The 26,406-nt window shown below is 39.3% G+C and overlaps 1 protein-coding gene across 2 annotated transcripts in view; it reads right to left on the bottom strand.

Moving 5' to 3' along the window:
- The window catches only part of Casp8 (caspase 8), a 52,114-nt gene extending 31,642 nt beyond the window's left edge, over nt 1-20,472 (bottom strand). Inside the window, exons 1-2 of one of the 2 annotated variants that reach the window (XM_046463007.2) lie at nt 20,066-20,471; nt 18,394-18,465 (exon numbers count right to left, since the gene is read on the bottom strand). In XM_046463007.2, coding sequence (XP_046318963.1) covers nt 18,394-18,465; nt 20,066-20,090 — 97 coding nt within the window. In that variant the 5' untranslated portion in view covers nt 20,091-20,471. Of the gene's footprint in view, nt 1-18,393; nt 18,466-20,065 lie in introns of both variants that reach the window. The other variant, XM_046463008.2, reaches the window with a different exon arrangement.
- Between the last annotated feature and the right edge of the window lie 5,934 nt (nt 20,473-26,406).

Below are 26,406 nucleotides of genomic sequence, written 5' to 3'. Positions count from 1 at the left end.
TTTTTTTTTTAAATTTATAGCCATAGATGGACAAAATGCCTTCATTTTATTTGTTTATTTTATGTGATGCTAAGGATTGAACCCAGTGCCTCACACATGCTAGGCAAGCACTCTACCACTGACTCCCAGCCCAAGACTCTGGAGAACAGTATTTCTAAGGTGCTATTTTTGCTTAGGGTACTTGAAACTGACTTTTAAACACATGGAGATTGAATAATACTCTTTTATATAATAGTTTTTAATAATATTCTCATAGAAAAAATGAAAGAAGAAATTCTTAGAAACAAATGAGAACAGAGATACAACGTATCAAAAACTCTGGAACAGTACGAAGACAATTCTAAGAAGAAAATCTATAGCACTGAGTGCCTACATTAAAAGAAAATAGAGGGGCTGGGGATGTGGCTCAAGCGGTAGCGCGCTCACCTGGCATGTGCGGGGCGCTGGGTTCGATTCTCAGCACCACATAAAAAAATAAAATAAAGATGTTGTGTTCACCAAAAACTAAAAAAATAAATATTAAAAAAAATTCTCTCTCTCTCTCTCTTAAAAAATAATAAGAAGAAGAAAATAGAAAGATTCCAAATAAATAATCTAATGCTCTACCTCAGGCCTTAGGAAAGAAAAACCAAACTAATTCCAAAATCAGTAGAAGACAGTGTATAATTAAGAGACAAAATTAATGAAATTGGGAATTAAAAAAAAATACAAAGGATCAATAAAACAAAGAGTTGTTTCTTTGAAAAGATAAACAAAATTAGAGATGAAAAAGGAGATATTACAAACATTTTTGAAATCCAGAATATCATTAGAAACTATTTTGGAAATTTATACTTCAATAAACTAGAAAATCTAGAAGACATTGACAAATTCCTAGACACATATGACTTGTCCAAACTGAACCAGGAAGATAGAGAAAAAATAAATAGAACAATATCAAGTAATAAAATTGAAACAGCAATTAAAAGCCTTCTAACAAACAAAGGCCCAGGACCAGAAGGATTTTCAGCTGAGTTCTACCAAATCTTTAAAGAAAAACTCATTCCAGTCTTTCTCAAATTATTCCATGAAATTGAAAGGGAGGGAACATTCCCAAATATATTCTATGAAGCCAGTATAACCCTGTTACAAAAACCAAAGACACATCAAAGAAAGAAAACTATAGACCAGTATCTCTCATGAACATAGCTGGAAAAATTCTACCACATTAAAAAATACATCAAGAAGATAATACAGCATGATCAAGTGTGTTTCAGCCCAAGGATACAAGGTTGTTTCAACATATGCAAATCAATAAATGTAATGCACCATATACACAGAATTAAGGACAAGAATCATATGATCATCTCAATAGATGCAGAAAAGGCCTTTTATAAAATTTAGCACCCATTTGTGTTAAAATATGCTTGAGAAAATAGGAACAGAAGGAATTTACCTAAACATAATAAAGGCTATATGAAACAAATCCAAAGCCAACATCATACTGATTGGAGAAAAACTGAAAGCATTTCCTCTGAAATCACAAACAAGACAAGGATGTCCACTCTTACCACTACTATTCAATATAGTTTGTGAAACTCTTCCCAGCACAATCAGAATACAAATAGGAAAAGAAGAAGAATTATATCTGTTTGCTGAAAACATGGTCCTATATCTACAAGATCCAAAAAACTTCACCAGAAGACTTCTAGAGTTAATGAATAAATTCAGAAAAGTATATGAGGTCGCATTCATAAATAAAGAGCTTTCCTATACTCCAACAGCAATTATGCTGAAAAAGACATCAGGAAAACTATCCCATTCACAGTAACCTAAAAAAAAAAATTAAACTATCCCATTCACAGTAACCTAAAAAAAAAAAAAAAAAAGCTTGGGAAATTATAGAACATTGAAGAAAAAAATTAAAGAATACCTTATGATGGATGGAAAGACCTCCCATGTTCTTGGATAGAATTAATATTGTCAAAATGGACATATTGCCAAAAGTGCTATGCAGATTCAATGCAATCCCATCAAAATACCAATAAAATTCTTTTTAAAACTAGAAAAGAAAACAGTTAGAAAATCCATTAAGAAGAATAAAAGACCCAGAATAGCCAAAGCAATCCTGAACATGAAGAGCAAGGCTGGAGGCATCACAATACCTATTCTCAAATTGTACTACAGAGATATAATGTCAAAAATAGCATGGTATTGGTATCAAAATAGACATGAAGATCAATGGACTAGAATGGAAGATAAAGAGGCAAACCTTTATATACTTACAGTCATCTGATACTTGACGTAGGTGCCAAAATAATATGTTGGAGAAAAGACAGCTGGTTCTAGGAAAACTGGTTATCTATATTAAAATAATGAAATTTGATCTCTCTCACCCTGAGCAAAAGTCAAATCAAATTGTATCAAAGACAGGAATTAGACCAAAAACTTTGCAAGTGCTAGAAGAAACCATAAGGGACGAAATATTGATGCTGGCACTAAATTACTTAGCAAGACACCTAAAGCTCAAGGCGTTTGCCAGCTACTCCTCTGATAGAAGATTAATATCCAAAATATATATTTAAAAAAACTCAAAAAGCTTAATATAAAAAACTCAAATAACCCAATCAGCAAATGGGCAAAATAACTAAACAGACATTTCTCAAAAGAAGAAACACAATGGTCAACAAATAAATGAAAAAATGTTCAACATGTCTAGCAATCAGGGAAATGCAAATTAAAATTTCACTAAGATTTTACCTTATGCCAGTCAGAAAGACAATTATCAAATTTATTATTATACAAATAATAATAAATGCTGGTGAGGATATGGGGGGAAGGTACACTCATACATTGTTGTTGAGACCAAAAATTAGTACAACCACTCTGGAAAGCAGTATGAAGATTCCTTAGAAAACTAGCAATGGAGTCATCATTTGACTCAGCTATCCCACTCTTTGGTATTTATCCCAAGAAACTAAAATTAGCATACTATAGGGCTGCATCATATCAATGTTTATAGAAACACAGTTCACAATAGCCAAATTATGGAACCAGCCTAGATGCCCATCACTAGATGAGTGGATCAAGAAAACAACACACACACACACACACACACACACACCATGGAGTTTTACTCAGCCATAAAGAACAAAATAATGGCATTTGATAAATAGATAGAACTAAAGAACAATGTGCTAAGTGAAATAAGCCAGAATCAGACAATCCAGGGTCAAGTATTTTCTCTCATATATGGAAAGTAGAACAAAATAAGGGAAAGAAAGTGGGATCTGAATATCATAAAGATATTGGAAAGATCAGTGAGGGCAGGAGGAGGGATGAGAAAGGGAAGAAAATGTGGAATGAATTTGACAAAAAATATGCATATATATACCACAGTGAATTCCACCTTTACGTGTCCATAAAGCACCAATCAAAAATAAACAAATAAATGAGTGAAAGAAAGACCAGTAGAGTAGAGGAAGGAGAATAGGAAGAGGGAGGAGGAGAGTGATGGGGAACACCAGGGATTGAAATGAAGTAAATCAAATTCCATGCATTTATGATGATTTTGTCAAAATGAACCCAACTGGGCTGGGGATATGGCTCAAGCAGTAGCGCACTCACCTGGCATGCATGGGGCGCTGGGTTTGATCCTCAGCACCACATAAAAATGAAATAAAGATGTTGTGTCCACCAAAAGCTAAAAAGTAAATATTAAAAAATTCTCTCTCTCTCTCTCTCTCTCTTAAAAAAAAAGAACCCAACTGTTACATATACTTATAATGCACTAATTTTAAAAAAAATTCTTTTCCCTTCTTGTTTATACTAGCAGTTACTTTTGTGTGTGAAAACTGAAAATACAGTAATTTATAATATGATCACAGTTATCACTATCATAGCACATATCCTCACAGACTAAGATACATTGATATAAAAGTGGAAATCAGGCTGCATATACAAATTTGTATAACTGCTACTGGCTTTTATCTCACTTACCATTTATAACAAACATATACCCACTACCACTCCTATGGCACATTTCTAATGTTTCTTGATTTATATAGCATGTGGGTACATCAAGAGCTTATTGGAAGCAATCTATATCTTTATTGTTAAAATATCATTTAAAGACTTTTACATATATCCTTGATCATTTCCTTAGAATAAATTGTTAGAATTAAAATTATGAGGCATAACCTCTTCTCTTCCTTTCCATCTGAAACATATAATTGTTTAGATGAGCTTCTTTGACCAAGGAAATGGAGAGAGACAATGTCTTGGAAGGTTATGCACTGTATGAGGTTTGCAAAATTTCCTAAACTAGATGAATTAATTGATCAATCAATCGTTCGGAAAATTCTCTTACTTAAGAAAGGCATTTCATGACAAATGCTCTGAAAGAGGAACTAGGAAAACTACTCCATTTACAATTGCCTCAAAAACAAAAAATCAATCTAACAAAAGAGATGAAAGACCTCTACAGTGAAAACTACAGAACACTAAAGGAAGAAATTGAAGAAGACCTTAGGATATGTAAAGCTCTCCCATGCTCTCTAATAGGCAGAATTAACATTGTCAAAATGACCATATTACCAAAAGCATTATACAGATTCAATGAAATTCCTATTAAAATCCCAATTTGATTCCTAATAGAAAGAGAAAAAGAATCATGAATTTAATTTGAAAAAATAAGAGACCCAGAATAGCCAAAGCAATCTTTATCAAGAAGAGTGAAGCAGGAGGCATCATAATACTTATACTATAGAGCAATAGTAACAAAAAAGGCATGGTATTGGCACCAAAATAGACTTGTAGACCAATGGTACAGAATAGAGGACACAGGGGGCTGGGGTTGTGGATCAGCCATAGAGCGTTCACCTAGCATGTGCAGGGCACTGGGTTCAATGCTGAGCACCACATAAAAATAAAATAAAGGTATTGTGTCCAACTACAACTAAAACAAAATATTTTTTTAAAAAAAGAATAGAGGACACAGAGACAAACCCACGTAAATATAGTTATCTCATACTAGACAAAGGTGCCAAAAACATGTATTGGAGAAAAGATAGCCTCTTCAACAAATATGCCACAAAATGAAATTAAGCCCCTATCTCTCCCCATGCACAAACTCAACTCAAAGTGTATCAAGGACATAGAAATTAGACCAGAGATCCTGTGTTTAACAGAAGAAAAAGTAGGCCCTAATCTTCATCATGTCAGATTAGGCCCCAACTTCCTTAACAAGATTCCTATAGCGCAAGAAATAAAAATCAACAATAAATAAATGGGATGGATTCAAACTGAAAAGCTTCTTCTCAGCAAAAGAAACAGTCAGGTAGGTGAAGACAGAGCCTACAGAATGGGAGCAAATTTTTACCACACTCACATCAGATAGAGCACTAATCTCTAGGATGTATAAAAAACTTGATATAAAAAAAACCCCACAAATAACCCAATCAATAAATGGGCCAAAGAACTGAACAGATACTTCTCAGAAGGTGATATATAATTAATCAACAAATATATGAGAAAATGTCCAACATCTCTAGCAATTAGAAGAATGCTCTTAATGCTCTTAAAACTACTCTTAAGATTTCATCTCACTCCAGTCAGAATGGCAGCTATTAAGAATACAAACAGGCGGCCGAGTTCCGGCTCCCGGAACCGTCCCGGAACCGCCCTGGCTCAGGGCTGCGGAGCCCGCGGAGGCTGCTTCTTGGACCCTGCTACTATCAGAGCATACACCAAGCACTAAGAAGCCGAATTCCAGCTCCCGGAACTGAGCCCGCGGGGACTGCTTCTTGGAGCTTACACTTATAGGAGCTTACACCGAGCACAGAGCGGCCGAGTTCCGGCTCCCGGAACCGTCCCGGAACCGCCCTGGCTCAGGGCTGCGGAGCCCGCGGAGGCTGCTTCTTGGACCCTGCTACTATCAGAGCATACACCAAACACTAAGCCGCCGAATTCCGGCTCCCGGAACTGAGCCCGTGGGGGCTGCTTCTTGGAGCCTACACTTATAGGAGCTTACACCGAGCACGGAGAGGCCGAGTTCCGGCTCCCGGAACTTCCCTGGACCGGGACTAGGAGCCCGCGGAAACTGTGTCTCGGTCCGGGTCCTGCTGAGGGCAGGTCAGGACTCACCCATTGCTTGGGTTGCCTGGCAAGGGGAACGAAATGCTGCCATTCGCATAGGATACCAACATGGCAGAGATCTGATGTCAGCAGAAAGCGGTGGAGGAGAGATCTTCATCAATACCAGCGGTGACATAAGCAGTTGGTCTTCTGGTAAGGGGGGTGAGGCTCAGTCACCCGAGTCTCCTCAATTTGTCCTCGAGCCGGAGGGAAGGAGCCGGGCCGCCGCCAGCCCCCGGAGCAGGCCCAGCGGCTCGCCAGCGTGGTGACCGCGTGACCCCAATTGGAGAGGGGGCGGAGCGGAGCCGCCACCCACACCCGCCAGGTGGGCAGACCCACGACCCAGTAGTACATGGGCGTGGTAGGAGGGGCAGGGCAGAGCCGCCCTTCGCGCTTGCAAGGTAAACAGACCTGTGACAGTCTGGCGGGTCAGGCCCAGTGGCCTGCCAGTGTGGTACACACGTCACCCCAACTCGAGTAGGGGCAGAGCAGATCCTTATCCCACGCCCGGATCAGGCCCTGCCGGTGTGGTGGTCACGTGACCCCAATTGGAGTGGGGGTGGAGCGGAACCGCCACCCGTGCCCGCAGGGTGAGCAGACCAGTGATCAACCTGCAGATCAGGCCCAGGGGTCCGCAGGCGTGGTAGGAGGGGCAGGGCAGATCCGCCGCCCGCGCCTTCAAGGTAGGCAGACCTACAACAGACCGGCGGATCAGGCCCAGGAGCCTGCCGGCGGGGTACAAACACCACCCTAATTGGAGTAGTGACAGAGCAGAGTCGCCTCCCTTGCCAGGAACAGACCCAGCATCCTGCAGGCGGGGTAGTCACGACACCCCAATTGGAGTAGGGGCAAAGCAGAGCCCCCACTTGTGCCCGAAAGGTGGGCAGATCTGCGACCGACCAGCAGGACAGGCCCAGTGGCCTGCTGGTACGACAGACACGTCACCCCAATTGGAGTAGGGGCAGAACAGAGCCGCCACCAGCTCCCAGAACAGGCCCAGTGACCTGCCGGCGTGGTAGCCACGACACCCCAATTGGAATAAGGAGAGAGCAGAGCCGCCGCCCGCACCTGCAGGAAAGATACGCAAGCAGTATGAAAAGACAAGGAAAGAAAGGACCACAAGCAATGCAGGTCAACGCAACTTTAGAAGAGGTAACAGCTGCAGCAGATGGAATGTCAGATAAAGAATTCAGGATATACATGCTTCAGATGATCTGGAGTATCAAGGAAGACATTAAACAGCAAAATCAGACAATGAAAGATCACTTCGACAACGAATTACGCAAACAAATCCAGGAAGCAAAGGATCAACTATACAGGGAGATAGAGGTTATAAAAAACAAGCAATCAGAAATCCTAGAAATGCAGGAAGCAATAAACCAACTTAAAAACTCAATGGAGAATACTACCAACAGAGTAGAACACTTAGAAGATAGAACATCAGACAATGAAGACAAAGTATTTCAACTGGAAAAGAACATAGACAGCTCAGCAAGACTGTTAAGAAACCATGAGCAGAACATCCAAGAAATATGGGATAACATTAAGAGACCAAACTTAAGAGTCATTGGGATACAGGAAGGTACAGAGCTCCAAACCAAAGGAATGAGCAGTCTATTCCATGAAATAATACAAGAAAACTTCCCAGACTTGAAGAATGAGACAGAATCCCAAATCCTAGAAGCCTACAGGACGCCGAATGTGCAAAATCATAAGAGATCCACACCTAGACACATTATAATGAAGATGCCCAACATACAGAATAAGGAGAGAATTTTAAAAGCTACAAGAGAAAGGAAGCAGATTACATTTAGGGGCAAGCCAATCAGGATAACAGCTGATCTTTCAACACAGACTCTGAAAGCTAGAAGATCCTGGAATAACATATTTCAAACACTGAAAGATAATGGGTTCCAACCAAGAATGGTGTATCCAGCGAAATTAAGCTTCAGGATGGAGAATGAAATTAAAACCTTCCACGATAAACAAAAGTTTAAAGAATTCGCAGCTAGAAAACCATCTCTTCAAAACATCCTAGCCAAAGTATTACAGGAAGAGGAAATGGAAAATAACAATGAAAACCAACAGTGGGAGGTAGGACAGTAAAGGGGGGCGGGAAACAATCAAAGAGGAAAACAAACAATGTTTAGTAACAGAAATAAACAAATATGGCTGGAAGAACAACCCATATCTCAATAATAACCCTAAATGTTAATGGCTTAAACTCACCAATTAAGAGACACAGGCTAGTAGAATGGATCACAAAACAAGACCCAACAATATGCTCCCTACAGGAGACGCATTTGATAGGAAAAGACATACATAGGCTGAAGGTGAAAGGTTGGGAAAAATCATATCACTCATATGGACTTCGGAAACAAGCAGGCGTGTCCATACTCATATCAAATAAAATAGATTTCAAGCCAAAGTTAATCAAAAGAGATAAAGAGGGACACTACATACTGCTTAAGGGAACCATACACCAACAAGACATAACAATCATAAATATTTATGCCCCAAACAATGGTGCAGCTATGTTCGTCAAACAAACTCTTCTCAAGTTCAAGAGTCTAATAGACCACCACACCATAATCATGGGAGACTTCAACACACCTCTCTCGCCACTGGACAGATCTTCCAAACAAAAGTTGAATAAGGAAACTATAGAACTCAATAACACTATTAATAACCTAGACCTAATTGACATATATAGAGTATACCACCCAACATCAAGCAGTTACACTTTTTTCTCAGCAGCACATGGATCCTTCTCAAAAATAGATCATATATTATGTCACAGGGCAACTCTTAGACAATATAAAGGAGTAGAGATATTACCATGCATCTTATCTGATCATAATGGAATGAAACTGAAAATCAACGATAAAAGAAGGAAGGAAAAAGCATACATCAATTGGAGAATGAACAATAGGTTACTGAATGATCAATGGGTTATAGAAGACATCAAGGAGGAAATTAAAAAATTCTTAGAGATAAATGAAAACACAGACACAACATATCGGAATCTATGGGACACATTGAAAGCAGTTCTAAGAGGAAAATTCATTGCTTGGAGTTCATTCCTTAAAAAAAGAAAAAACCAACAAATAAATGATCTCATACTTCATCTCAAAATCCTTGAAAAAGAAGAGCAAAACAACAGCAAAAGAAGTAGAAGGCAAGAAATAATTAAAATCAGAGCTGAAATTAATGAAATCGAAACAAAAGAAACAATTGAAAAAATTGACAAAACTAAAAGTTGGTTCTTTGAAAAAATAAACAAAATCGACAGACCCTTAGCGATGCTAGTGAAGAGAAGAAGAGAGAGAACTCAAATTACTAGCATACGGGATGAAAAAGGCAATATCACAACAGACACTTCAGAAATACAGAAGATAATCAAAAACTATTTTGAATCCTTATACTCCAATAAATTAGAAGATAGTGAAGGCATACATAAATTTCTTAAGTCATATGATCTGCCCAGATTGAGTCAGGAGGATATAGAAAACCTAAACAGACCAATATCAATTGAGGAGATAGAAGAAACCATCAAAAGACTACCAACTAAGAAAAGCCCAGGTCCCGATGGGTATACAGCAGAATTTTACAAAACCTTTAAAGAAGAACTAATACCAATACTTTTCAAGCTACTTCAGGAAATAGAAAAGGAGGGAGAACTTCCAAATTCATTCTATGAGGCCAACATCACCCTGATACCTAAACCAGACAAAGACACTTCAAAGAAAGAAAACTACAGACCAATATCTCTAATGAACCTAGATGCAAAAATCCTCAATAAAATTCTGGCGAATCGGATACAAAAACATATAAAAAAAATTGTACACCATGATCAAGTAGGATTCATCCCTGGGATGCAAGGCTGGTTCAATATACGGAAATCAATAAATGTTATTCACCACATCAATAGACTTAAAAATAAGAACCATATGATCATCTCGATAGATGCGGAAAAAGCATTTGACAAAGTACAGCATCCCTTTATGTTCAAAACTCTAGAAAAACTAGGGATAACAGGAACATACCTCAATATTGTAAAAGCAATCTATGCTAAGCCTCAGGCTAGCATTATTCTGAATGGAGAAAAACTGAAGGCATTCCCTCTAAAATCTGGAACAAGACAGGGATGCCCTCTCTCTCCACTTCTCTTCAACATAGTTCTCGAAACACTGGCCAGAGCAATTAGACAGACGAAAGAAATTAAAGGCATAAAAATAGGAAAAGAAGAAATTAAATTATCACTATTTGCAGATGATATGATTCTATATCTAGCAGACCCAAAAGGCTCTACAAAGAAACTATTAGAGCTAATAAATGAATTCAGCAAAGTGGCAGGATTTAAAATCAACACGCATAAATCAAAGGCATTCCTGTATATCAGCGACAAATCCTCTGAAATGGAAATGAGGACAACCACTCCATTCAAAATATCTTCAAAAAAAATAAAATACTTGGGAATCAACCTAACAAAAGAGGTGAAAGACTTATACAATGAAAACTACAGAACCCTAAAGAGAGAAATAGAAGAAGATCTTAGAAGATGGAAAAATATACCCTGTTCATGGATAGGCAGAACTAACATCATCAAAATGGCGATATTACCAAAAGTTCTCTATAGGTTTAATGCAATGCCAATCAAAATCCCAATGGCATTTCTTGTAGAAATAGAGAAAGCAATCATGAAATTCATATGGAAAAATAAAAGACCCAGAATAGCAAAAACAATGCTAAGCAAGAAGTGTGAATCAGGCGGTATAGCGATACCAGACTTCAAACTATACTACAGAGCAATAGTAACAAAAACAGCATGGTACTGGTACCAAAACAGGCGTGTGGACCAATGGTACAGAATAGAGGACACAGAAACCAATCCACAAAACTACAACTATCTTATATTTGATAAAGGGGCTAAAAGCATGCAATGGAGGAAGGATAGCATCTTCAACAAATGGTGCTGGGAAAACTGGAAATCCTTATGCAACAAAATGAAACTGAATCCCTTTCTCTCGCCATGCACAAAAGTGAATTCAAAATGGATCAAGGAACTTGATATCAAATCAGAGACGCGCCGTCTGATAGAAGAAAAAGTTGGCTACGATCTACAGTCGGTGGGGTCGGGCTCCAAATTCCTCAATAGGACACCCATAGCACAAAAGTTAATAACTAGAATCAACAAATGGGACTTACTCAAACTAAGAAGTTTTTTCTCAGCAAAAGAAACAATAAGAGAGGTAAATAGGGAGCCTACATCCTGGGAACAAATCTTTACTCCTCACACTTCAGATAGAGCCCTAATATCCAGAGTATACAAAGAACTCAAAAAATTAGACAATAAGAGAACAAACAACCCAATCAACAAATGGGCCAAGGACCTGAACAGACACTTCACAGAGGAGGACATACAGTCAATCAACAAGTACATGAAAAAATGCTCAACATCTCTAGCTGTCAGAGAAATGCAAATCAAAACCACCCTAAGATACCATCTCACTCCAGTAAGATTGGCAGCCATTAGGAAGTCAAACAACAACAAGTGCTGGCGAGGATGTGGGGAAAAGGGTACACTTGTACATTGCTGGTGGGACTGCAGATTGGTGCAGCCAATTTGGAAAGCAGTATGGAGATTTCTTGGAAAGCTGGGAATGGAGCCACCATTTGACCCAGCTATTCCCCTTCTCGGTCTATTCCCTAAAGACCTAAAAAGAGCATGCTACAGGGACACTGCTACATCGATGTTCATAGCAGCACAGTTCACAATAGCAAGACTGTGGAACCAACCTAGATGCCCTTCAATAGACGAATGGATAAAAAAAATGTGGCATTTATACACAATGGAGTATTACTCTGCATTAAAAAATGACAAAATCATAGAATTTACAGGGAAATGGATGGCATTAGAGCAGATTATGCTAAGTGAAGCTAGCCAATCCCTAAAAAACAAATGTCAAATGTCTTCTTTGATATAAGGAAAGTAACTAAGAACAGAGTAGGGACGAAGAACAGGAGAAGAAGATTAACATTTAACAGGGATGAGAGGTGGGAGGGAAAGGGAGAGAGAAGGTAAATTGCACGGTAATGGAAGGAGACCCTCAGGGTTATACAGTGGAGGGGGTAGAGAGAGAGGAGGGGAGGGGAGGGGAGAGGTGGGGAGGGGGGAGGGTGGATGATGGGAAAGGCAGCGGAGCACAACAGACACTAGTATGGCAATTTGTAAATCAATGGATGTGTAACTGATGTGAATCCGCAATCTGTGTATGGGGTGAAGGTGGGAGTTCATAACCCACTAGAATCAAAGTGTGGAATATGATATGTCAAGAAATTTGTAATGTTTTGAACAACCCACAATAAAAAATTAAAAAAAAAAAAAAAAAAAAAAGAATACAAACAACAATAAGTGTTGGTGAGGATGTTGGGGAAAAGGCACACTCATACATTGCTGGTGGGACTGCAAATTGGTGCAACCAATTTGGCAAGTAGTACTGAGATTCCTTGGAAAACTTGGAATGGAACCACCATTTGACCCAGCTATCCCATTCCTCAGTTTATCCAAAGGACTAAAAAACAGCATGCTACAGTGACACAGCCACATCAATGTTTATATCAATGTTTTATTGTGCTGCTGCACAATATACAATAGCTAAATTGTGGTACTAACCTAGATGCCCTCCAATGGATAATTGGATAAACTGTGGTATATATACACAAATATATATTACTAAATAAATAAATATTATTAAATAATATTTATTTTAGTAAATAGTATTACTCAACATTAAAAGAGAATAAAATTGTGGCATTTGCAGGTAAATGGATGGAATTGGAGAATATCATGCTAAGTAAGCCAATCTCAAAAAACCAAAGGCTGAATATTTTCTCTTATATGTGGATGCTGATCCACAGTGGGGGTAAGTGGAGAGCATGAGAGGAATGGAGGAACTTTAGATAGGGCAAAGGGGAAGGAAGGGAAGGAGGGGAAGGGAGGGGACTTGGGGGTAGGAAAGATGGTGGAATGAGATAGACATCATTATCCTAAGACACATATCAAGACACAAATGGTTTGACTCTACTTTGTGTACAACCAGAGACAAGAAAAATTGTGCTCCATATGTGTACTATGAAATGAAGTGCATTCTGATATCATGCATAACAAATTAGAATAAATAAATAAGTTTTTTTAAAAAAGAAAGGCATTTCAAATACATTCCAGCAAAATGCAATAAACAAAAACTGCTGGGCCTATAAGAGAACAAACTAGTAAGCCCATTAAATACACTCTGTGAAAACACAACAGGGTGCATCCATGAGGTCTCACAAACCACAACATTATGTGTACCCCTGAACAACCCGAAACCACCCAAATGTCCTTCAGTAAAGGAATGGTCAGGCAAACTAAGGTACAGACACACTATGGGAGAGCATATAGCAGTAAAGGGTAATGTATTTCATCTTCTGAAATAAAAGTGAAGAGACATCCAAAAAGTATTGAAAAAGCAAGAAAAACAAGTTACAATGTAATTTTTTAAGAAGTAGTTGGACACAATACCTTTATTTTATTTATTTTTATGTGGTGCTGAGGATCGAACCCAGGGCCTTGCATGTGCTAGACGAGAGCTCTACCACTGAACCACAACCCCAGCCCTACAATATAATTTTTAAAATCTACTTTTAAAAAATATTCAAAATGATGCCCTAGATTTTCAGAGACAATAGGTATATGTATAAAAGAAGAAAATAAAAATGAGGGAGGTTGTGCAAGCACACACTTTGAAGCCAAGATGTTGTCCCCTTGGAAGCATTGAAAAGATGACCAGGACTAGAGGGTGAAGGATTAAGGAAGGGAATTAGCCTTTTTTTTTCTAGAATGTGTTAAGGAGAGTATTTGCAGACATTATCTGTGTAAATAAAATGCTGGTTTGAGTGGGTTATTTCATTTATGCACTGTGCGAAAGTGGGTGAGGCAGAGCATTAAATGTGGCTGCAGGGGAAGTCCAGGGCAGGATGGTGCCTCCCAGGCCAGATGAGGAGACCACACCACAGAAGAATGACATCATCATATTTGTTTTTAAAACAAAATATTAGAGCCTAAGTCCTTAAGAACATGAAATAACTAAAATCTTACTCCCCCCCCGCCCCCCACAAATAGTAAAACCTTTCATACATCTCTCAAAGAAACCAAAAAATCTAGTAGACTAAATAGAATGACGGCCACAGAGGATTTGAGTGGCACAGTTGATGAATGCTAACAACGCTCATTTACTATCGGGACACACCACATCTTCCTTTTCAAACACATGAACTAATCACAAAATATTGACCACAAAATCACCGTAGATTTCCAGAGCCTAGAAATAATACAACCCGTAGTCTGTGACTCCAAGGCACTGGAGTTAGACATTAGCAATGACGAATAGCCCCAAATGAACACTACTAAAAGGGCTACCCACCTTAACATGGCTTTTTCAACACACGGTGATTAGAACAAGGGGGCAAACTTCTCAAAACAAACCAAAATGGATACTAACTGAACTCCTTACATCAAAACAAATTGCAGATAGATCAAAGATTTGAAACTTTAAAAAGTACTAAGAAAAACAAGATAATTTTTGAAATGATTTTGCTGATGAAAAACTTTTGCAAATATAACAGAGAAACTAAAAGCTACCTAAGATTGATTTTGTCCTTAAACAATAAGTAAAATATTTTGAAAAAGTAACCCAAACAAAATTTAAAGTAAACTTTGCAGTAGGGAAAAAAACAGCAACATACATGATTTTTAATGGGGGAGGGGCTAATTTTCTTAAGTTTCCTGTAAGTCGTTTTTTTTTTTTAAACGAAAGAGGCCATTAACCACAATACACAAGCAAGTAAGGATCACAAGACGACAGTTCACAGAAAAGTACCGGTAACTTTCAATTTTAAGACAAACAGATTTTAAGCCTTTGAAAAGATGTTCAATTTCTTTTCTGTTTTTGAGATGGGGCCTAGCTATGGTGCCCAGGATGGCCTCAAACTCAGGATCTGCAGCTTTAGCTTCTCAAGAAGCTGGGAAAATAGGTATAAAAAAAATCTTGCCCAGCTAAAATGCTCAAGTTCATTTACAATAAAAAAAAACATATTGAAATTATTACAATAGGCCATTTTGGCAAAGTACAAAAATTACAATACACAGTATTGAGATGGTGGAAATAAAAACACGTAGGTATAATGTGTTGTTGTTTTTCCAGTACTAGGGATTGAGGCCAGTGGCCAATGAGTACCACTGAATTATGCCCCCAGCCTTTTTAAGTCTAAATTTTGAGACTTCTTGACTCAGCCTCTGGAGTCACTGGAATGATAGGCACACATCATGATGCCTAGTAGGTAAGTATAATTTGGCCTTCTCTGTTGAAATATAAAATGAACCTGGAACCTACAATTTCAGGATTCTGATTTAATTTCCTACATCCACTTAAATATAAGTGTACTAAAAATCAGTACACTTACATTGCAATATTAGTTGAAATAACAACTGACCCAAAACAACTGTTTATCTGCATAAGAAGGGTTAAGTATGCTAGCATACACAAGGGAACTCGATTCAGCTATTAGACAAGATGGGAAGATAGGTTGTATATTTGTTGATCTACATAATGAATTAATTTGTATATTCACAGATTATTTGTGTATTCCCGGATTTCTGACTCACACAGGAGTCAGTGGTACCTGAGGAAAGCAGAGCTGTGGACCTGCATATGTATGTGGGGAGAGTGGGGGGCGAAGTGAAAGTGAAAATTTTTGAAGTGCTTTTTGAAAATTCTTTGCCCCTTTGCACCGTTTTACCAACTTCAATTTTGACCAGGTGCCTGCATTATGTGTTCTAAATGTACTTACACTTAAAATCTCTGAAAGACCTATTTTCATTTGTATGCTACAAGATATAAACTATGTCCAGTTCTGTTTGATAGCATTAAATCAACTGTTCTTAAATTTTTAAATCAATTTTAACCTCTGTTGAAGTCCAAAGACAAATACCTAATAATACCTATATTTCTAGAATTATTTTAGGAATGCAGATCACATTCAAGGGATAATGCAGGCTTTCTCAACAGAGAGATACCTTTGGAATAAAGCAAGAAATAATCAAGAGAGAATGAGGGTCTGGGGATGTGACTCAAGCGGTAGCACGCTCGCCTGGCATGCATGCGGCCCAGGTTCGATCCTCAGGACCACATACAAACAAAAGATGTTGTGTCCGCCGAAAACTAAAAAATAAATATTAAAAAAATTTTCTCTCTCTCTCTCTCTCTCTCTCTCTCTCTCTCTCTCTTTCTTACGCTCTTTAAAAGAGAGAGAGAGAGAGAGAGAGAGAGAGAGAGAATGAGGACCATCTCAAGAATGAGAAGCAACCCACCTTTCACTCCCTTTCCTACCAAATATTTTATTCATATACATTTTCCATTATGTTTGAACACATCACATTTCTGCTGTATAAGCAGGTTTTGTCACTAATAATATTGCAGGAATATTGTGATATCTTTATTTTTTTCTTCTACAATGTGAATTTCAAATTCATAAAGCATTTAATGTATGGATGGACTATGATTTACATAACCAGTCTCTTGTTACATTTAAAATGATTTTAAGATGCAAATCTCTGAATACATCTCTAATTATTTTCTTAGAATAATTTCCTGGAAGTAATACTATCAGGTCAAAAAGGAGTGAACCTTTTTAAGATTCTTATTACATATTCAACAGCATTTTCTGACATCATACAATATAAAAAAAATAATATGTTCCAAGGCTGCAGTGACATGATGTGTGTGTTTTGACACTTGTCTCCTGTGGCCATCTTAGCTCACTCATCTCATTACCTTTGCAATAATATGGCAATGCTTTTTAAGCGGATTTTCTATCAAATCATAAATGACATTTAGCAGGGAAAATGCCTAGGAGGATTAGATATATTTAAACATTTAGATATACTCTATGTATGTATGGTATGTCAAAATACCTTCTACTGTCGTGTATAACTATTTAGAACAAGAAAAAGGGGGGGAGAATAAATAAAAAAAATTTTAAAAATATCAAGATTTTTAAAAAATCTTTACAGCAGATGCTATAAAGGTTCAGATTTTATTCTAAAATGTTACAAGTGAAAGGCAGTGAGGGAATTCAATGAAGAAAGGCTAATAATCATAATATTTTAATGGCTAAAATTACAAAACAAAAAAAAATCTTAAAAGTTAAAAATAACCAAACCTACAAAAGCAGGAGAATTTAATAGATTCACTCTAGCAAAGAGCAGGTCTGAGCCTAAGGAGCCAGGGCTAGAAGTTGAATCAAACCCTCAGGCTTTCATTCCAGAGTCTGGACTCTGCCACTGCCTTACCAGTCACGATGAGGATGAGGCCTGCTAATCTCATTGAATAACCGTGCAGCATCCCAGCTCCTTAGTGATTTGGACAACTACCTCAAAGTGCAGGGGAAGAGGACAAAACTCACATGACAGAAGTCTGTCTGTCATTCAAAGCTTGAGAATCTCTGAAAGATCTTCTCAGGGCCAAACTCTAAAGGGATACTACTGCTACTGTTTCCAGTTCTGGGTGACCCCCCAGACCATGAGCTCCCTAGAACCTAACAAACTTCCCCTCTGCACACAAACACTACAGACACCAGGGCCCTGAGCCTAGGGTACTAATGAACCAGTAAAGGCAGTCAACCCTCAACAAAATTTATAACTAACCCTGTCATTTGTAAACCAAATGCAATTTATAACTTCACCTGTAAAATGCTTAATCCTTCAAAAGTACACATTTGATTTTTTAAATCTGTGCTCCCTCTTATATCATTTTTCTGGGCTGGTTCGTTTTTGTTAATTTCTTAAAAAGGATTGAACTGCTAAAAGTGTGTGTGTGTGTGTGTGTTGGTGGGTGGGGAACTGTAGCGACCAAATCAGTTCAGATTTAAATTTCAATGTTGGTTTCTTTTCTTTGGCAAGTTTGGCCGGGATAAGGATGAGGCCTACTACAGACAGCTGTACCCAAGTACAAGAACTTTTCAGAAACCCCTAGGACTGCACCAACCTAAGCTGGAAGGGCCTGGGGATCTGGATACTGTGTGGGGCCCTCAGCAAATCCCACAACTCTCATGGCTTCCCCATCAACACTCAATACACGGACCGCCTCCAGGGCCACATGGCCTCCAGATCCCACATTCGGCAGCCCCAGAAAGCTCTAGAATGAAAGACCTTCCTCCCCAAAGCCTAGCCAACCTTACCAGAGGCAAATCCTGGGTCTCTCACAACAGCAGCACCTTCCTCGCAGGTCTCTTCTATGACTGTCTGTGCATCTAAGACAGGAGGCAAAAGCGAATCAAAACCTGAAGGGGCAGAACCTTCTATACTTCCTGCTTGCTGAGTCACAAACACTATAGGAAGAAGGCTGGCTCTGAGCAGCTTGAGTGGCACTGTCTACTTCTCCAGCTGAAAAGAGCAGGCTGGGGTGTATGGAGCACAGCTAGTCAGGAATCCTGGACACCTAACTTTGGTCTGGCTGCGACTTTGGATGAGTCATTTAACTTCCTGAACCCATTTCCTCCCTCCACATGAACAATTTAGACCAAATGATAACCAAGAACACTTTCTCTTCATGTTTCAGAATCTTAAAGATTTTTCTGTGCTAACCAACATGACTTTAATTTTTTCATTCAATAAATATTTCATGAATGCGTTCCAGCACCAGAGAAGGAGTAATGATATCTAGAATATTCCAAAACTGCCTACAAATCAACAAGAAAAGGAAACTCTGTAGTGGGACAACAGGTATGAACATGGAATTCCGGGTTGCAGACACTCAAATAGCGAAAGTGTAGGAAGGCATGCGTAAATACATTGGCAGCCTGCAAAATGCATTTGTCCCTGTTGGTTGGCAAAGGTTTTCAAGTTGGATCAGGCTAGGGATTGGTGGGCAGGTGGAGCTGTGGAAGGTTTGGGGCTTGGTCTGATCGGCATCACATCCCCACCAGCAACTCTTCTGCCATGAACCAACTATGTTCTCATATTGTCCTCAGTATTTGTGAGAGCCGGAAATGTGAATCTGATTTTTATGCATTGTATACGTGCACCCAGTTACCACACCATACCCCAAAAAGGTGTTCAAATATTTGTGTCAATCTAAAAAAATAAAAAGACTTGGCATCGCGTAACAATAAGCACCAGTTTGAAATTGGTACCAGCAAAGTCGATAGAACCGGAAGAGCAGGGTGCTCACTTAAAAAAAAAAAAAGTAAGAAATGAAATGAGCAAACTAAAATAGGACTAATATCAATATGTGAAGATAATTGTGAACACTTACTGAGTACCTTAGTAGTGCCTGTCAGTATTGTTAGTGGTTGACAGGCCTTATCTCCTTCAATTTTTACAATGCTCTTGGGATGTATTATTTAATTTAATTTAATGATGAGCAAACAGAAGAACAGAGAAATTACTTGCCCAAGGTCACGTAGTTTTAAAAATAGCATACACATCCCAAAACACACTTTGATATAGATTAATTCAGGGACTCATGTGAAAAGCATTAGAGAGCTGTCCTGGAAGATCAAGAGGGTGAGAAGGAAGGAGAGGGCTGTGGGTGTCAAAGAGGAGGACTCCAGTCATCTCCAGCCCACAGAATGATTAACTCAGATCCAAACAAAAGAGAAAACAAACATGAGTCGATCAATATAGTTTTCTGCAATTCTCCAAACTGGTTCAGAGACAGTGTCTTGGGCTGAGGCTGGGGAGACTGTGGGGACGGAAGTGCAACAGATTCAAAGAGTGTCAAGGCAGTCACTGTGATTCAGAGGAACCAAGGAGATGTGGACACAGCAGAAAGTGTGTCCCCCCTGGGCAGGACAGGGGGAGGCCTCTGGGTTTCCAGTAGAAGAAGCCACCACTGCACCAGGCACTCACCTGATCCAACCTTTTCCGGAACCATCCCAGTCACCACGTCCCCCAAACTGCCTAATTCCAAATGCTTCAATATCCAAGACTCGTCCACAGGGGAGAAAATCCCCGAAAAACAGACTGGTGGGGGGCGGGGACTCCAGGAAGAAGCTTTCTTTTACTTTCGATCACTCTACCGGCTTGTCTGCCTCCTCCAGCTCCCTTCTTCCTGTTTCTCTGTTCTCCCGTCCAGAATGTACTAGTGAATTTAGCAGGATTTTTTAAAATTACCAGAGATAAAGCAAGGAGCACCGGTGAAAGAAAACATTTCTTCCAGCAGAAGGGCAGACTCTGGTCTTTGGCAAAAGAGAAAGAAAAATTCTCAGTCAAAAGAACCAGAGTCAACTTTACACCCCAAACTGGAAGGACAGAGATGACTGGCTCCAACAGGAAACTTTGAATATTTAAAGGAGCCTGTGCTGATTTCCAGCCTCTCCAGAGGGAAATGACAGCTAATTCAATGCACCCACTGCCAACAAGGAAGCTGGACATACTTTGTTGGCAAGCATTTGAGACTCCATTTAGTATAAATAAATAAAACGGCAAATTTTATGCTGTTAATTCTTTGCAGTGAGTCCAGGGGTGGGATTTTCCCTCTGTGCCCTGGTCCAAATCTCAGCCTGAAATCATTGACCAGCCTCTTCCCCAAGATCATATCACAGGGGCTCTTCTTAAAGGATCAAAGCTGGTCTGTAGCTGAAACGTGGGAAAATTGTACACTCGCTAAAAGGAGAAGGGGTTCTGGCCCAGTATGGACAATACTAGAGTCCCTGGCTATGTTCTCAGAAATTGTAGCTCATGTGATTGTCGAGGTGAGCCTGGAATAGAAGTCATGTGAGTGTGATCTGGCCTAGTCCCTGAGCCCCACACCCTCTCTTTGCCACTCTCAACCTGTTTCCTGTTTGAATTTTTCCTTTTGCCTTCAAATTGTGTACATTTTTATAAACAAGGCAGTAACACTGGAGCCACAACTGTACACTGCATCCCTTTTTGTGAACTGTGACTGAGTCTCACAGTAGTGCAGGGGATTATTCTCCCATATTATGGATGACAAAACTGAGGCTCAGTCACATGGATTGAAACACCATCCCAAGACAAGGCTTTTCCCACTATCTGATAGAACTTGAGCACTTTAGCACTCCAGGGGTGGAGGAGGTGTAGACCTAACCTTCCTCTCTCTCTCTTCCAGACTTCCAAATTGCCAAATTCATTAACCACCTTCATAGGTGCCATCTTGTTCCTATGAAAGTTGTGGTCAAGTGGAACATCTGGGAAAAGGGATGTGAGATGCACCACGGGGGCTCTCCTGGCCTCGGCACTAGAGGCTTCTGCTCTCCTATACTCCATCCGGCCTTACATGAACTTCTGACTTCCACTCATACACTTTGCCACCTATAGGGACTTTTGGCTGGTTGACCCTTTGGTAAATAATGACATTTATACTCTCAGCACTATTAGAGTATTTCTTTTATAAAAGTCATGTTGTCACCTGCCTTTCACCTACCAATGAAGATGCACATGTAGGTATTAGTAAGAGATTTCCAAGAATTCAAATATCCCCATTCATTGAGCACATGGCACTATACCAAGTAAGATGGTGTTGTGGTTTAGATGTGGGGTGTCCCTCTAAAGTTCATGTGTGAGACAAGGCAAGAAGGTTTAGAAGTGAAATGATTGGGTTATGAAAGCCTTAACCCAATCAGTGGGTTAATCCCCCGACAGGAATTAACTGAGTGGTGACTGTAGGCAAGTAGGGGTAGCTGGAGGAGGTGGGTCATTGGAGGCATGCCTTTGGGGTATATATATATATATTTTTAAAATATTTTTTAGATGTGGATGAACCTTTATTTTATTTATTTATTTATATGTGGTGCTGAGACTCAAACCCAGTGCCTCACACATGCTAGGCAAGCACTCTGCCACTGAGCCACAACCCCAGCCTTGGGGTATATGTTTTTTGAGCTGAGCTTAGTTTCTCTCTCTCTCTCTCTCTCTCTCTCTCTCTCTCTCTCTCTCTCTCTCCTTCTTGGTGACCACATCCCCAGCTGCCTTTCTCTGCCACACCTTTCTACCAAGATGTTTTGCCTTGTCTTGGGCCCCGAGGAATTGAGTCAACCATCTGTGGGCTGAGACTTCTGAAACTGTGAGCCCTAAAACAAACTTTTCCTCCTTAAAATTGTTCTTGTCACGTCTTTTGGTCACAGCAATAAAGAAGCTGACTAAAACAGATTGGGAACCCCAAATAGGCAGATAATCAATCTCATTCTCAGATTGATTGCCAGGTATGATATTGCTAACTCTGCTCACATGAACATGTGCTTCAAGCATATGTTGAGATAATTGAATCAGAAAGTGTCCTGCACAATTTGTCTTTGACCCTCACTGAGATTGTTAATAGTACTACTTTAGCTTCAAAGGCATGACAGAGCCTCAAATTCCTCAAATAATATTAGAAAAATGCATAGCCTTTCTGCTGGCCAAGGAGAGGGCTATTTAATTGGCAATGACTCATTTTGTACCTGGATCAACAAGCTTGCCAAAGTAAAACCATTGACAGGCTTAGGAAAAATTCTCTCTCTAAAGTAGACCTAGTGGATTACCTTTTCTTGGCTTGTCCATGTTGGAGCTCGGGGTTATGCTGTATCCTCCAGGGAGGCTTTATCATGCTGCTTGGAGTGATCTTGATCATGACCCCGGTCTGTTGTGACCTCAGACTATTAACCTGATTCAGCACACAGGCCCTCAAAGACCAACCCATTTGGATCCATGAATTATGGAGATGATTATAGGATTTTTCTACCACAGTGTCTTAAAAGGATCCATGATAGAATAATCTATGTTCCTCTTATGAGTTTCAAAAAATCAAAAGATGAAGTTGAGGAGTCTGGTTTCAGGACCAAATCCTATGTTGGAATATTTCTGGCCTGACTATAGGCAATTACAAAGGCTTTACCTGGCAGGCCTCCCAAGGGAAAACTACCCTCCCCACACAAGACTCAGTGCAGAGGCAGTGGGTGGCAGTGTCTGAAGGGAGGCCCAGCCAGGAAACTTCTGCTCTCCTCAAGTTGACCACAGCTTATGAGTGTTCAATGAACTTCAAATCCTCTAACTCGTTGGAGTGTGATGATTTTTATCAAGTTAGGACTTTTCCTTTGGAACCAGGCACAGTGTCACACACCAGGATTCCAGCTACTTGGGAGACTGAAGCAAGAGGATGACAAGTTCATAGTCAGTCTTGGCAACTTAATGAGACCATATCTCAAAATAAAAAATAAAAAGGACTAGTGATGTTGCTCATGGTAGAGTGCCCCTGAGTTCGGTATCCAGTCCTAAAAAAAAAAACAAAAAATTACAGAAGAGGCATTACATTATTAAAAAAAATTTCAGGTTTTATGGAGATGATTATAGGATTTTTCTGCAACAGTGTCTTAAAAAGAAATTATTTATGTTGTGCTTGTGGATTCAGGGGTATGTGCATCTTACAAACTGAATTGGGATCTGGCTATAAATATAACCAGCCCATGTGGAAGAATAGAACATTCTGAACCACTTTTATTTTAGAATGCTGCCTGATTATAGAATTGCAAACAAAGCCAATTAAAAATTGAGTTAGAAATTTTTTTTTCTGTCTTCTGTCTACCTCAATACAGAAAATTTCCTGAGTGTAAATTGATCAAAAATTTCTTTTTATTACTTATTAAATGGAAATGCAATTTGACCTTTTTATGTATATGAATTCTTTTTCATCATTTTATAAATTTTATTTTATGGTGGTAAGAACATTTAAAAGAAATATAACCCCTTAATAAAAATTTTCAGTGTACAATACAGTACTGTGGATGATTCTGTACAATGTTGTACAGAAAATCTCTAGAACATACTTATTTTGTTTAACTGAAGCTTTATGACCATTTCACCTACTCCCCAGCTCCATTTTTCAATTGCATAAGTTTAGCTATTTTAGATAGCACATATGAGCAGAATCATGCAGTATTTGTCTCTGTGACTGGCACATTCACTTAGCACAATGTCTTCAAGGTTCATTCTTGTTGTCACAAATGGCAGAATGTCCTTCCTTTTTAAGACTAAATGATATTCCATTTTCTTTATTGTGCTCGTTCATATCTTGGTGGGAATTTATGTTGCTTCCACAACTTGGCAATTGTGAATAGTACTTCTCTGAATAGGGGAGTGTGATATACTTTTTTTTTTTTTTAATGCTAGGGATTGAACCAAGAGCCTTGTACATGCCAGGCAAGTGCTCTAATATGGAGCCATATCACTGGCCCTTGTAATATACTTTAAAATCAGGGGGTGTAATACCTCTCTAACTTTATTCTTCTTCCTCAAGATTATTATTAGCTTGAGAAAATCAAAGATGGTGGAATAGAGGAGGTCATGTTCCTGGCTGCCCTGTGGCATGAAATCACGAAAGCAGACAGGCAGCTTCTCTGCAAGGTGGGTGAACAAAATAAAAGTGGGATGGGGGAGGGGGGTACTTACTGGAATTTAAAACTGGACATTCAAAGCAGACAGGGGACATAGGGGGTTGTTTATAATTGAATAAGGAAAAATTCCCAGAGGCACAGCTGCTGCCACAGCCGGCAGGAAGCTCCAGCCAGAGAGGTCCCTCCATGAGCATAGTAGAGAGATAAGGGAATTAAAGGAACCCACATTTTAGGGAGGCTTGAGGCATGTCTGGGTACAGAGTGTTTAAAGACCAAGGTCGTTGCCCAACAAACCTGATGGATTTGATGCAGGATGTTCGTGGGTGGGGAAAAAAGCCTCCATCTCTCCAGGCAGCATGTGGAGGACAACGGAAGAAACAATTTTGCAGCTGTGTTGTGGGGACCAGCAACAGAGGAAGCCAATTCCTGGCAAACCTGAGTTTAGCCTGAAATATAGGCCCAGTGAACACACGCAGCATGACCTAGACTGTGCTTAAGTGACCAGAAAAAAAAATCAAACATGGAGAGGGGTTTACATAGGGGACAACTGGTTGCAGAAACCCACTCAGCTCTACCTCTCCCCCTCCAATCCGACTACTTGCAGAACTGGCTGGGAGAGACACATCTGGCCAGGAACCTGGAAGGGCAGGCGCAGAGGAAATTGGAGACTGAAAATGAGACAAGGAAACATGAGGTCTGCAGGTAACCTAGGAAACTAAGAATTGGTTCCCCTACCACACGAGTGGAACCCAAGGGGAAATCCCTGGGGTAAAGTCTTCAAATGTGGACCAGCAAGTAGTGGGTGCTGGAGATGTGCTGATATAAAATCTCCAGACCAAATACTATTCAGCAAAGAGGCTGGAGCCCATCAAGCTTAAACCTGGCCTCCAGGAACTCTCACTCTAGCATTCCAGACGGTGGAGCATCACACTCCAGAAGACCCCACCTAACACTGCTAAGAAGAAAAGCTGAGAATATTTTGAACTCCAACAGAAAGAATTCTTTAACTTTTCATCAATATTTTTTAAGTTTTTTTTCACTGATTAGTTGTGACCTTAATTGTACATGGATATTTGTAAATTTTCCTTTTGTCCCCGCTCTCCTCATCTCTAGCGTTTGTGAAGCCAGTTATTTTACGTTTTAGTCTTTTTGTGAACTAGGGTGTTTGATTAATTTATTTTAGTTTTATTTGATATTCTTTTATTAAAATTTTTTTTAGTTATACATGGACATAATATCTTTAGTTTATTTATTTTTATATGGTGCTGAGGATCAAACCCAGTGCTTCACATGTGTGAGGCAAGGGCTCTGCCACTGAGCAACAACCCCAGCCCCTTGTTTTTATTCTTTTACTTTCAACTTTTTAAAAATTTCTGCTTTATATATATGTCTTTATCCTACCTGTTTCCCTTGATTCTCTCTTCTTCTGCTAACAGCCAATATCGATTGTTCTCTCTTTCACTCTTACTTTAATCTTTTACTTCTGTCTTTTCACCTCCTCCTTCATAATCATCACATCCTATATCACTTCTGTTCTCTCCCTATCCACCATTTGAAATTTTTGCAAACTTGCTGTTTATGTTATAGGCAATAACTGATCATATCATTTATTTATTGTGATAATTAACATTGTATACATCATTGTAGGAACTATTTAGTTTAATGCTGTAAATTGTTTGAGCTGGTTGTTGTTATCATTTGTCTCCCCCTAAACAGGGAGGTACTGGAAACCTTCAGGAACATGATAAGTCCACAGGGTAGAAACTGTGTTAGATAGGTAGATACACAAACATCAAGAAGGAAGGGAACAAATTGCCCCAAGCAAACCAAGATACTCCAATAACAGAATCCATTGACACT

Source organism: Marmota monax, unplaced genomic scaffold (assembly GCF_021218885.2).
Source record: "Marmota monax isolate L192 unplaced genomic scaffold, Marmota_monax_Labrador192_F-V1.1 WCK01_AAM20220418_F8-fsc00095, whole genome shotgun sequence".
Classification (NCBI taxonomy): domain Eukaryota; kingdom Metazoa; phylum Chordata; class Mammalia; order Rodentia; family Sciuridae; genus Marmota; species Marmota monax.
This window is presented reverse-complemented; position numbering and strand designations above follow the sequence as displayed.